The sequence below is a fragment of the Panulirus ornatus genome, chromosome 55, assembly GCF_036320965.1.
Source record: "Panulirus ornatus isolate Po-2019 chromosome 55, ASM3632096v1, whole genome shotgun sequence".
Classification (NCBI taxonomy): Eukaryota; Metazoa; Arthropoda; class Malacostraca; order Decapoda; family Palinuridae; genus Panulirus; species Panulirus ornatus.
The window spans coordinates 37,979,828-37,994,389 of NC_092278.1; the positions used below are offsets into that span (position 1 = coordinate 37,979,828).

General features: G+C 38.6%; 1 protein-coding gene across 3 annotated transcripts in view; it reads left to right on the forward strand.

The window, feature by feature from the left end:
• Positions 1-6,851, forward strand: part of LOC139765712 (disintegrin and metalloproteinase domain-containing protein 10-like) — a 310,501-nt gene extending 303,650 nt beyond the window's left edge. For 2 of the 3 annotated variants that reach the window (XM_071693499.1, XM_071693500.1), the window contains one exon: positions 1,480-6,851. In XM_071693499.1, coding sequence (XP_071549600.1) covers positions 1,480-3,021 — 1,542 coding nt within the window. In that variant the 3' untranslated portion in view covers positions 3,022-6,851. Of the gene's footprint in view, positions 1-281; positions 382-1,479 lie in introns of all 3 variants that reach the window. The other variant, XM_071693502.1, reaches the window with a different exon arrangement.
• The last annotated feature ends 7,711 nt before the right edge of the window (positions 6,852-14,562 follow it).

Here is a 14,562-nt window from a genome sequence, read left to right on the forward strand (position 1 = left end):
AGTAGAGCCTGGCTGCATGGTCCTTGTGTGTGCTGGTCCTTTAGTTCCTCATACCTCAGAGAAAAGACTCACTAAGCCTCATCATTCTTTGCTGTATGTATCATTATACTGTTGAAAACTTACAGGCAGTGAAGTTTAGCATTTAACAAGCTTTTATATTTAATGCTTTCACTGCCAGAGTACTAGAGTTTCACAGCAGTCTTATCTTTGGTTGGCATAATATAATTCCTGTGAGTTAATTCTTGCATGTTGCATGGATCTCATGATGATGCATGTTCCAGAAGAAGAAACCGAGATCCGATGATGCAAGTGATTGTACTGTGGAAACTAATATTGAACAAGATCTGAAAAAGAATCATGATTGCCAGACATTATGTGAAGGTTGGTCTTTGTGTAGAGTATGGTTCCTGGCCAGTCCTACAGTAATGTTTGAAAGGAAAAATAACCAGTTATGACTGTAGCTTTTGCTCTGTAGACTGTAACCATATTCTGAGTAATTAACAATTCTTTTTCAATATACTGTAAGTATACAAGGTAGTGTATACTAGTGTATCACTAGTCATTTCATAGGTTTGTAAGGATATTATTCATAGAATTGTCAAGTCTTACTGTATTGTTTATAATAGAGAAGTGCATATCTTTCTGGTAGTGATTGTATGTAGGTAGTACACTTACCATGTACTTTGTACTAGCTGATGTATTATGCTCATGTTCTTAGCTGATGTACTATGCATATGGAATCATCTGGTGTACCATACACACATTATCAGCAGATTTACTGTGTATATAGAACCAGCTGATATACCAAGCACTTAAAACCAGCTGATGTGTAGTGCACACAGAAGCAGCTGATATACTATACAGATGTAACCAGCTGATGAACTGTAGATTGAACTAGCTAATGTACCATGCATACAGTACTACATAGATGTAGTATATACAAAATCATCAACAGTGTAGGTACTGAGCACATGCCAACTGTTGTAAATGAGTGTCACATTCAGAAGTGTTAGACTGGTATTACTTTGGTTTATTTCAGTCCTTGTAATGCTGCATTCAGTATCTTGAGTTTTTTTTCTGTTAATTCTTGTTTTTGTTTTGAAAATGAGATATAAAGACTAATTCTCAGATCCAAGAATCTTTGTCTTGATTTTTCTAGTTTCTTAGAAAATTTTGTGTTCGAGATATCTACAGTATAATTTTCCAGATTCGCTAATAGTTCAGTTACAATTTTCACTTAGCAGTCTGTTTTCTATAATGTGCTCTTTTTCATTCCATGGAGCATGATCTGTTCATTTGGACATCCACTTAGCATCTCTTCTCATAGGAGTTATGATAGAATTGATTCTCTTATAAATGATAACGAGAGACATATATCAGTTTTAGAAAGTGCCTTATTTGTGAGCTGGGCTTTTCTCCATACTGGCAAACGTGTATTGTGGAGTTCCAGTTTCACTCATCCATGTTCTTTATTTTCAGGTGGCAACAGTGAAGGTGTTCGGGAAGACACCAGAGATAGTGAAGTTGAGAAATCGGACGATCTTGCATAAGAATTCAGGAGCTTTGCAGTATTCAGTGTCTGCAACAGGAGCTACAGCCAATGGGGTCACTGCCAATGGGACTGCTACAAATGGGGTCACAGAGCCAGTAGCCAACCATGTTGTCCATCCAACTGTTGTGAGAGCCAATTTGCCATTTAAGAGAAAAGTGAATGAAGTGCGTAGAGCAGCCACTAAAGCCAAACGGGCAGCCAAGAGTCAACTTAGCCGCCCTCACAAAAAGTCAAGTAGACGCCCAGATGGTGCTGTGACATCACCCACAGAGTCTGAGAAGAGTGGCCCTGGAGCCACTGATGGACCTGGTACACGTAATGAAATACGAGTTAAAGACAGATTCTCCAGCAGGTTCTCAATCATCAGTTTTAAGACATTTAGACCTAAATCTCTTAGTCCTGATAAACATAAGAGCAAAAACCCAGACAAAAGGAAATCTAAGAGCTGTAATGATAAAAAGTCCAAATCTAAAACATCAAAGCATCATCACAGAAGTAGAAGCCCAGATAAAAAACGAAGGACAGATGGTCGTGGGCCAGAGAGCCCAGAAAAAAACAGAAGGCCACGCAGTCCAAATAAAAGAGCCAGCCTGGAAGATGATCGTAGGAAATCAAGGAATCGTTCAGTTAGCCCCGACAAAATACGTAGATCTTCTAGCCCAGACAAAACCCAGAGACAAAAGGCAAGAAGTCCTGAAAAACACCGGAAAATAGATGAAGGTAACTGGTTGATAAATAAATTTCTGGCTGATGAAGAGAAGACTGCCAAACCAGTTGTGAATGGTTCATTGATGGGTTCTCTGAATGGGTCACTCAGCTCTGTAAATGCTACATTAGGTGGGCCAAACAGCAGTCCTCAGATGGGACCTATTAGAAATGGATCCACCCGAGGTCTGCTTACAAGTGATAGCAACAGAGCAAGTCCATTGAGGGGCTTTGTTAATGAGGCTTTTATTAGTTCACCTCGAGGAGCCCGCACTCACAGCTCATTAAGAGTTACCAAATCAGTCAGTCCGGAGGGTCTTGACTTTGACTTGGGACCCAGTCAGTATCGTAGATCTATTAGTATGGAGGCCTATAATCGGCCTCCAGCCAGTCCTGATAAAAGAAAACGATCCATTTTGGATGAAGGGGTCAGTCCTGATAAAAGAAGACGTTTTAGTAGTCCAGAGAAAAGCCAAAGACCACATAGCCCCTCTAAAGAGCGCAGACTTACCTGCCCAGATAGGAACCGTCACACTTTAGATATGGAGAGGCGACGCTCCTCTGTATCACCACCAGCATCCAAGACTAACTCGTACTCGTCGGTTCCTGAGCGTCTCCGGGAGAAGCTCTCACTCATTACTGCCACACCTTCAGGCAGCATTGCCTCCATCCTGCCTCCGTCAGAAACTGCAGAGAACGTCAGCATCCACTCCTCCAGTCATTCCAGCCACTCAAATCATTGTCAGCCCAAGGACTGGGTCTGAGTGCACCTCAGACAGTGATAATTTTCAGGATTTTAGTGACTAGGGGAAATCTGGATTGTTTGTATCAGAAATAACTGCTGCAGCAGTAGTGTTGACTGAACACTTGTGTAACTGTGTGAGCAGTGTTCTGCCAATTTTACATGAACATGAGGATGCCTCATCTGTTTTGTGCCAACAACTTTTTAATTAATATTGTTCATAAAACTGAGATATACAAGTCCAGTATACTGTTATGGTATGCACACCATCAGATGCATTGTCCTGAGAAAAGGGGAGACAAAGTGAAATGAATACTCAAGAGATGTGTTTGAGGTTGTTTGCACACCCAGGGAGAACTTGTAGGAACTTCATTGATTTTTTATTTAATGGGTAATTTATTTGTAATTTGTGGATCCATCTACGCAGTGTTTGTTGCATGATGCAACTACTCCCAAGTTTAGTCAGTAATATTTTTCCTTTGTGATAATATTTTTACGTATACCCTGTTAAGTTCGTCTTGCTCAAGACTTTAGAAAGTAAAACAGCAACTTAACTCAGGCTGCCCCTTGTAGAGTTGCACTGCTCTGCAGGCAATACAGCTGCCACCTGTACAGTCAAGGACAAATGTTCGTGTTTATTGACAGGCTGACACTTGCACTTTACTGTCTTTTCAAAAGCATTCATTGCATAGTACTTCCTGAGTGACAACCATTTGTGATGGTTAACAAAGGTTTGGTCAATAAAACTAACCACAGCAACATTGTTGCAGCACTCTGCTTGTCTTCATCCATGAGTATTTAACCTTGACAGCATTATTTGGCATATATCTACAAGCCTTGTTATTTTATGTAGCCCATTCCTGCAACCAACCCCCCACCTCACTTTCTTTGCAGATGAGAAAATAACCTAATTGACTTTCCACTTTGTGCTCATACTTATGATCTCATCTCGTATTCTCACTACATGTACTCGTAAACCTATAGTGTGTAGCTTAAGACTGCTACATATTGTAACCTGTACATTGTAAATCTGTGCAAGATATTTTAATACTTTTTGACAGCTAATCTGCTAGAACTATAGTGTGCTTCTGATTGCAGACTGTGCCGTAGGAACAGTGTGTTAACATAATAGTTTGTAAAACTTATAAATCATGAGAAAGTCACTTTTAACTGATATGAAAATGGTACTATGATCCTTAGCTTTTCTCGCTGTTGTAAAATTAAGGGCCCACAAAAAGGTCGGTACATTGGGTGTGTGTTGCTGTTGTGAGTCACAGGAGCCTGGGTTAGTCAATAATTGTTTTAAGTAGTCTTCACTAGGGTGTACTGGTGTCTCAAGGAAACTTTTTTTTTTTTTTTTTTTTTAAGGAAGTTCATGTCTATTTGCATCAGTATTTCAAACTGCTGGTTAAGTTTGAAAGATAAATTGTAGTGGTTCATAAAAGTGGTATAGCCACTTGTGGTGTCAGTGTGATTATTGGTGCACCTGAAGGAAAACCATAGGGATTTCTGAATGATTTCCATATTCTTCCAAACATAGGCATTAGAATAACTGTAGGAGGATCAAGAGTTTGGTGCTGGTTGCTACAAGTTAAGAATGTAACCACTCATGAAAATACTTTAGCCTAAAGAAATATCTTTTAAATATTTTAGTATACAGTGCTTTGATCAGACAATTATCTGAATTCATTTTCAAAGGGATAAATTGTAATTACTAATTACCAATGTTTTATCCTAAACACTGTATTCATACAATAGTGGTCTTCATATAACAGTGTGTTAAACTCATCAGGATATATATATATATATATATATATATATATATATATATATATATATATGCTTTTCAGTATTCACACCTTCAACCTCAAATCTGAACATGTTGAATCTGGCAATACTGAAATAGCTATGGCGAATGCTCCAGGAATAGTATTGAAACCTCTACAAATATTGTCTTACTTTGTTGAATACGTCGATAGGTTAGGATTTGTTCACTTGCTGTGATAACAAACAAGGGATCTTCAGCCAGATATGAAGTCTATTAATTAAAAAGAAGAGCATCTGGTGGGAAATAGGGATTTTTGAGTTTCCTGCCTCTCCAACCTCACCAGGGGCATTGGTCCTACATGGCATTATTGTGTCTCCATGGTGAGTAACCCATCAAATGTTGGAAGGAGTACAATAAGAGATTAGAAGGACCACATTTTGGTATTAATGGGACCAAGTGTTAGAACTGGATGGATCCACTGTTGGGAGTAGAGGGTTCAGATGTAAAGATTAGATAACCAAATACTCAATTACATGGGTTCATAGAAATTTTTTTCTTTTTCACTTGGTTAATTCAGTTAAAAACACGGTTTGCAACAAAAGCAATCCTCTCATATTATATTAATGGTATATGGGTGGTCCTTTAGGTTGGATAGATGTTCCATTAAATTGTTCAGTGCTACTCCGTTTTGTTTATAATTTTATTAGAAAATTCTTGAAAAAAAATTAACGTAGAATGAAGTATGGTAGAATAATGTAAGTCAACTGATGTTTTGCAATTGAAAAACTAGTGTTTAAGGGTATATTATAGAACTGCATGTTTCTCTCAGCTTGTGAATACAAGTGAGAAAGAATGTGCTTCCATGTTTTATATTGATTTTTAATATTATTTCAACCACTTGGCCATGAATTTGTGACCAGAAATTGATGGGTAATGGCTTCATATTGCCTTTTGTCTTAAGGAATCTGGATATTCTCCATTTCTTGTTCCATTAGTTCATGTAAGAATCTTTATGACTTTAATCAGGATTTCATCAGTATAACCAAAGTTTAATAATGCCTGCAGTATGGCATACCCTGACCAAGTGGTTCATGAAATAGTCTAAATCTTCCTGTTGCTACTGCTGGATGGTATTTAAGTTTTTATCCCTGTTGTGTCATATATATATATAAATATTTTATTTAATAGTATGGTATGCAGAGTTTTTAGTGTTGTTCCTCATTTAATTTGAGAAAACTCAGGATCAGTACCTACTGAGAATGTTATGTAATGTAAGAGTGCTTACACACATGTAGAGAAGTGATGACATGAGCCAGAGGGTGTCATGTTGTGTGATATGTAACACCATTGTCATACTACATCTTATGCCATCTCTAAAGCCCTTGGGCCATGTCCAGAATTCTTGGGACATGTCTAAAGTTCTTTTGTTATGTCTAAAGCTCTTAGTTAAAGTTTTATGGAAATATCAAAACCATACACTAATGATTTATGAACATGACCTCAGGCTTTAGATCATTTTTATGTAATGAATCAATTCTTAATTGTTACATAATTCTTATTTGCTGAAAAGTATGAAAACTAATAATTTCCCATAATTTATGTTGTACTTCACGTTGTAAACATGGGTGATGAATAAGGTGCCATGGGTTAGTTAGGTTATATTGTGATTGCCAAGATAAACAAGGACCTTGTGTCAGGGTTCTGGTGAAATTTTACAAGATAGATGAGAACCTGTTGGCAGTGTTCTTGCTAAATTTTCCAAGTTGGATAGGAACAAATGTTCAAGGTATTTTGAAGAAAATTTCTGAGCAAGACTAGAACCTGGTGTCTAGGTTGAAATGAAATTCTCCAAGGCACATACACACACAACTATCATTGCCCCCTAAGCACCATGAGGTAAAAGAGGAGCTTGGAATATGTCGTGCCCACCACCACAGGTCCACCTGCCTTTGCCACAACACCCAGTTGGGCTGGCGTGTTTTTCATCTGCCATTCAGATTCCATTTTCTATGACATTTGCCATTAAATACTATTTGTACGACATTACCATTTTGACAATAAAATAATGAAAAAAAAAAAAAAAATCATTTCCTAAAAATAATGGGTATACATGTATTGCAGTAATATATATGAATGTTTACACATCCAGTTAAAATGTGATAAAATTTAAAAAAATATCTGGTTTGTGAACTTTTGCTACACTACTTCCAGGAAAAGCTGGTAAATTCAAGGGTGTCAGTAAGGTCCATGACCCTAGAGATCCCTTTGGATACTCAAGCAATTACTAGTTATCTAAGCCTGTCTCAGGTGTGATGCTTCACCCTAGCTGAAGCTGGTATCCATTTAACTTAACATTCATTGAATGTGAAAAGTTGGGTGAGCTGTGCACCATTTACTTATGCTGGGTATTAATGGTCAATAACAACTTCACCACCATCCAGGAACCTTACAACTCCCAGTGTTTTGTTTGAGAAGTGTACAGGTTCAACCAATTTAATCCAGCAACCTTCGGACCTGGCCATTACTGGACCACAGAAAATACTGGACAACAGAAACTGACCTCCAAGGGAACCCCCCTATGTAAACATATTCCCGACCCCTAGTCTTGCCAGCTCATTCCACATATTTTGGTGTGCTATCAAAGGTGTATATATGTATATGTCTGTGTGTGTATATATATGTATACATTGAGATGTATAGGTATGTATATTTGCGTGTGTGGACGTGTATGTATATACACGTGTATATGGGTGGGTCGGGCCATTCTTTCGTCTGTTTCCTTGTGCTACCTCGCTAACGCGGGAGACAGCGACAAAGCAAATTAAATATAAATAAATAAATATCAAAGGTTATCCCTGGGGATAGGGGAGAAAGAATACTTCCCACGTATTCCCTGCGTGTCATAGAAGGCGACTAAAAGGGGAGGGAGCGGGGGGCTGGAAATCTTCCCCTCTCATTTTTTTTTTTTAATTTTCCAAAACAAGGAACAGAGAAGGGGGCCAGGTGAGGATATTCCCTCCAAGGCCCAGTCCTCTGTTCTTAACGCTACCTCGCAACGCAGGAAATGGCGAATAGTTTGAAAGAAAAGAAAAAGAAAAATATCAAAGGTAGAACAAAGATAAAAATAGGAAATAATATAACCATCAAATCTTTAGTTTACATCAGAAGTATCCCAAGACAAAAATTAGAGTACTGATAATCATCAGTACTGATTCTGTCTTCCATCCTCAATACGTCTTCCACCTTTTCACCCAAAACATACCACTGATGGCTATGTAATCAAAGGGTATATCAATTACAATGACCTCTTCCAGATAAATTACTGGAAATCTCTACAATGGGGGTGATCTTGTATTCACAAGACTTAAGGGAGAAACACTCCTTGAGCTCTTTCTCAAGAGTATGTTCAGCAGACATGAGCTATTTTGTGCTTGCCACGGTGCCAGCAACCAAGAACTAACTAGATGTTCAGCTCATAAAAGAAATACTATTTATGATTAATAGGGAGGCTATGCAGAATAGAAAGGGGAAAATGGGATCACCATACTGTACTTATGCAGCTGAATCCACAGCCAATAATGGACTCTAGCACAAAGTATCCTGAAATCTAAATAGACCAGGCTTTATCATGGGCAAGATTACAAGCATAGGCTTACATCACACGGCTCTTGCTTCCTAATCTGGTGGGATGCTGAAAGTGGCCCCTTGTTATTGTTGTTTTTTAACAGCCATCCCAACTACCAAATAACAAAGTCTTACAAATGGCAATAGGTCTGATGTTTCTTTAATGCACAGAGGGAATCATCAAACAAAAGGAGCCTGATGGGCATTCGAATCTAATTGGCAAGACAAAGGGTAACAAATTCAGTAGCAAGTTCAGTTAAAAACTTCTTGGCAACCAGATCTGAAATGAAATTTAACCTTAAGAGGTTTAAGTTCCTGTATCTGTGAATATTCCTAAAGATCAAAATGGTATGAAAATTCCTTCATAAACCTCTGGATTACCAAGTATTAAGTAGGGAGGTAAAGACATCAGCAGGGAGACAACCTTACAATTACACCACAATACCCCACTTACAATTACACAACACCCCAGCATTACACATGCCACAATAGGAAACTCTACATCATGCAATTACAACATACACATACTCAAAATGGAATGGTTTCATCCACATGAAAATTAACTATTACTCTCAATCCCTGAAATATAATACAACATGCACCTTCACATTACCCTGAATGATAACAAATCTCCAATCATATTTGGTATCACACATGACATCCCATACATCGTAAACATACACATATAAGCAATGAACAAAGTAAGTGCCCTAAATGCTAACTGTTGATACCAAATAAGTATCCGTCAACAAACAACTTTTCTGCTCCACTCTAAGTAATGCCTCATAAACTTGGTCACCCACCCTTTCAAAAGAAAACTACAATGCTTAGTAACTGTATCCTGGTATCCAACACCAGCTCAACACTAAATTACTTTCAGTACAATAGTTTCACCCCAGCCTCGCAGGCACCTGTATTCATGTATGCCATGATGACAAGACGTTCACAACATAATGACTTGGAAAAACTGTAAATAACAATCCCTGCAACCTGATCTTAAACTACTTTCAATCAAACATACATCCATCCCAAATTAAACTCTTCTGAGAAGTATATGACAATTTCTAGTCTTTGCCCTAGACACAACTCATCTCTTCATTAATTCAAGTATTAATTCAACATACTGCACGACCCTTCATGCCCAAGGTGAAGCTTCCATACTTAAAGACACCATTTACCTATTCCCCAACAACCTTACACTTTCCCTATCCCAATACACAATGTGACACTTCTTGACCTATGAATGTAACCGACTTCCAAGGGTCCTAGGTGCCCTTTAGGCCATTGTGAATGTCTCCCTCATACAGCCCAAGCCAAGGCAGTGTCTTATCCTGGGCAGCTGCAGAATTTTGGGAAGGTGAGAAAATCCTGTTGTCATACTTCATTACTTCTTTCATACTATTCATCAATACAACAAAAATATATCTTAATCTCTTAACAAAATAAGAGTGGAACATTCTGCACTTACATTTCTAAGAGATTTTGTCTGTGTGGATCTGAAGGCAATGGTGGCTTAATGCCAAATCAGACATATCTCTTCTGATACAAGTGGTCAGTTTTTGTTCCTTGGAGCAGGCTGCTTGCGTCCCCCACTACTAGCTAGACTATGCAATACTCAGCAAGCTGCTGCATCAAATGATTACTGTGAGGCCATTGGCAATCCAAGGGTGTGTTGTTTTGATACCTGTTTCTTTCCCTACACCTCAAAGCTTTGGAACTCTCTATCCTGTCATGTCTTCCTCAATAACTACGGACTGGAACATTTTTAAAAGACAGGTTTTTCACTTCCTCCAAAATTCGTAAATACTTTCCCTTGTCTCCTCTTTTCCCTTTCATAGTCCCCTCTATATTTCAATTTAGGCCTGACCTTGACGTGGACTTTTGTCATGACTGGAGCCTAAAAAAAAAAAAAAAAAAAAAACACCATCCTTCTGATACCATTGAAGGATTTTTCTGCCTCACAGCAGCCTCTTTATGTTTGGGAACTGGTCCTCATCTGTATTCTCATGACCCCTTAACAGGTAGTAGGCTGTTGAAAGCAGCCGCCTAAAGTGGTACTACCTTCCTGACTTGAGGAACCATCTTACGCTCTCCAAGTTAGGATTGCTGGTCTTACTTTTTGTCTCCTCAAAATAGGACTACTGGGCTAATCCTGCCATCTCCTTAGATGCACCATACACATATTCAAACCTTACCTATTTTCTTCACATAAGTACTCTTGCCATTTCCTATATGATCAATTGTTTTTCAATTCAATTTTGAGAGTCCAACATATCTATGGCCCCTAGTCCCTGGCATCACAGGGTTACTAAGAATCTCTGGGTTTCTGCCTAACTCTACTACCAATGAAAGGGATGGCTCTGACAGAAGTAGTATCAACCCCATCCCTATCTGATAGACCTTCCTATTTTTCTGTTTACTATACCAACATGTGTGATCTCTCTAGTAGCCTCTCTTCTGTCTAATACCATCTGTCAAGTACCTTTCCTAATATCTTCCTTTTCTCTGAGACCCAGTTGTCTCATGATGTTTTCACTCACCCTTTTTTCATATTCAACTATGATCTCCAGCAAAGATTCTGGTTCAGAGGTGAAGTTTGTACTTATTCCAATATCAACACACCTGTTGCACACATCAAGGACCATCAATCCCCAAGTTTTGATGTTATGTGGCTCAAGGTCTGACTCCCAACTACCACACTCTTCCTGTTTTACCAAATGCTCTCTTAATTCTACAAACTTCATAGCTTTCTTTGACTATCTAAACTCCTATCATGGGACTGTGGCATCCTCTCAGCTACAAGGTGAGATCCTCTACTTAAAGGGTTTCAACATTCACTGTGGGGAATGGTTGAGTTCCTCCATACAGATGTTGGGGGATTGAAGCCCTCATGTTCTTTCTCAATGATCTTGAGCAAATTACCTCCCACCTTACCCACACTCCTGAACCCTGTGACCACTCTCCTAGTATCTGGATCTATTTTTCACCTCTCATCCATCCTGCTTATCTGGATCTGTTTTTCATCTCTCATCCATCCTGCTGTAACAACAATCTTACCCCCAATTGTTTCATCTGACAGCATCCTTCTAAGCATAAGTATTGGCACCTCAACAAAGCTTACTGAAATAACATAAAAAATTCTCTTCTGACTTTCTTTACTCTCTTATGTGGTGATGTTTCTGTCTCCACCAAATGCACAGCAGAGGTTATTCTTGCAGGAATGGAAGCATTTATCCCCTCTTCCTCGAAGACAATCTCTTCTTCCAGTCCATAGTTCAATCATTCCTGTTCTGAGGCTATTCAGGCAAGGGCTCAAGCATATTGAGCTTAGAAAAAATTCTTCCTCAGACTCCCATTCAGCATTTATTACTGCTCGTAATCATCGCAAGTATGTTATCTGTGAGGCAAAGTGTTCCTTTATTCAAAGGAAGTGCGGTAATTTCACCTCTTCATCCAATGATAGGTCTTTCTGATCTTTAAATAAAGGCATCACAATCAACTTCTGCCACTCTACCTTTGCTTCACTTTTCCATTCTGAAGGCACCACAGCTCTCTCTTCCAAAGACAATGCAATGCTTTTTGGTTCTCGATTCTCCTTTAACTCTACCTTGGAGGATCTCTAAAATTCCTTCACTCTCTAACGCTCCTCTTACTAATCCTACACCCCTCCCCTTAATCTCTTTTCAGACTGTCTAAAAATAACATCTCTCTCTGGACACAAGTAAGATTTATGGTCCTTATAATATTCATCCACCTGTATTGAAACAGCGTGCCTCTGAACTTGCACATGTGCTTGCTCATTGGTTCAAAAACCAGAATTTTCTTTCTGGAAGCATGCACTAGTTCATCCCATTCCTAAAGAGGGTGACTGTCCTAAGCCATCTAACTATTGTTCTGTAGCACTGAAATCTATAATTTCCATACTTTGAATCCCTCCTCAACTTCCATATCCTTAGACATCTTGAATCTCACAATCTTCTCTCTGATGACCAGTCATGGCTTCCATAAGGCAGGATCCAAGGGGATATTCTTTTCTATCTTACTAATGTCTGATCACCTTCCCTGAAAGAGTCTGAGAAGTCCTATGTAGGTGCCCTTGACATATCTAATGCTTTTGACAAGGTAAGGCATCAGGGTCACATCTGTAAATTCCTCTTTTGGCTTCCCTCCCAGGAACACTTAGTTCACTAATATCTAGCTTCCTCGCCAGCTGATCTATTTCCGTGACTGTTGATGAATCAGCCTTCCCCTCTTTCTCCATCAACAATGGTGTCCCTTAAAATGGTGTCCCCTAAAATTTTTCTCCTTTTCATCAATGATTTCCTCTCTTCTACAAATAACCAAGTGCACTCATATGCTGAAGGCTCAACATTGCATTCCTCCATACCTTTCAATTCAGCTTCTTCTTCTCTCACATAAACCATATCTTATCTTGGTACAACTTCTTCAATAATCTCAAACTTGGATCTGGATATCTCAGTGGGGTAGACAAAATCTTATTAAGTTTAATGCCTCCAAGACCCTCTCTATTGGTAACTCCTCACAACCCTTGCACCTCCTTTGATGGTTTGGTAATTCCATCTCCTGACTCAATAAACACACTTGGTATTATTGTAACATCCACTCTTTCTTGGAAACCGAACATTACAGAAATGTCTAAGTTTGCCTCTACGAAACTGGGAGTCCTTTTTACATGATGAAATCTTTTATTCCTAACAGTTGCCCTGTTTATACAGAGGACTGATATGTCCATGTACGGAACACTGCTCTCATATCTAGGATGGTTCTAAGTCAGCATCCTTACTTGACGGGTGAATCAAAAGCCATCCGACTTGTACACTCTTACATTCTATAGGTATTACTGCATCTGTGCCCCCACTACTAACTATATCGCACAATACTTGGCAAGCTGCTGTGTCACATGATTATTGTGTGGTCATTAGCAACTCACAGGTCGGATGTCTTGATAACTTTCTTGACCTACACCTTGAATCTTTGAAACTCTTTACCCTTTCATGTCTTTCTCAGTAACTACGCCCTGGCACCTTCTAAAAAACAGGTTTTTCACTTCCTCCAAGATTCATAAATACTTTTACTTGTCTCTTCCTTTTCCTTTCATTATCCTCTCCATATTTCAATTAAAGCCCAGCCTTGATGTGGACTTTTTACTGCAACTGGGGGGGAAAATATCTGATTTAATAACACAAGGAAATAAAAAGGTTTAAGACAGATGATCTACTTGACAAAAATATAGCAATTTAAGTAAAATTTGTCTGACAAACATTGTAATATTTTTTCAATATATCTTAAAACATAGGCATTTCAAATTATGTAAAGGAAGATCCTTTTTCCTACCTTTGAAAATTATACTTTCAAGATATTGTATGATAACCTATTATATTTACATTTTAGATTATAAAGGGCTAAATGTTATATCATAGGAGGCATTCTGTAGGAAGATCTGCCATCCAGAACTTAAATTTTGAAGTCTTTTCTACATTACAGTCAAACACTTTGGTGTTGCATGACAACAGGGAGAGTATTACTTACCCAGGTCTGGCGTCATAGAAAGTGACCATGATTCTTAGTTCCGAGAGGGTATGAGCAGTGAAAGGAATTACTATATTTCTTTTGTATAGCTCCTCACTTGTGGTTAACATTTGATTTGTGTTTTTGCTTACCAGTGACCAGTCTACATAGTGATCTCACTGTGAATCCAGTGTGCCATGGGAAATTCTAAATCAATGTGGCATTACGTGTCTTTTATCATCAGATCTGAGCATTAACTAGTTTGTAGTTCCGTTAGATATCATGATCACATTTTTTGCAGTTTTGTGGCTGGTCACTGAATTACCCCCATAAGGTATTCCTTGATCAGGAAAGTGTCAAAGCAAGTGTGCCATTCAAAACAATGTCTTGCATAGGCTTTTCAGTTTTGCTGTGCAAGATTTAGAACTTTCCCTTCAGTACCTTTTGAAGCAGCCTCTCTCTGGTAGAGAATTCAAGAAACAGGAAAATGTTAAGGCTATCCATCATATTTTCAGTTATAGGCGTCTTGCAGGATCCAGATTCAGTATGTGGCTGTAGCAGCAAGTACAAAATGCTATTGCAACTACATCCAAGCCTTCATATTGTTCTGAACCCCCATTTGCTTGGATTTCTTTTATAAGA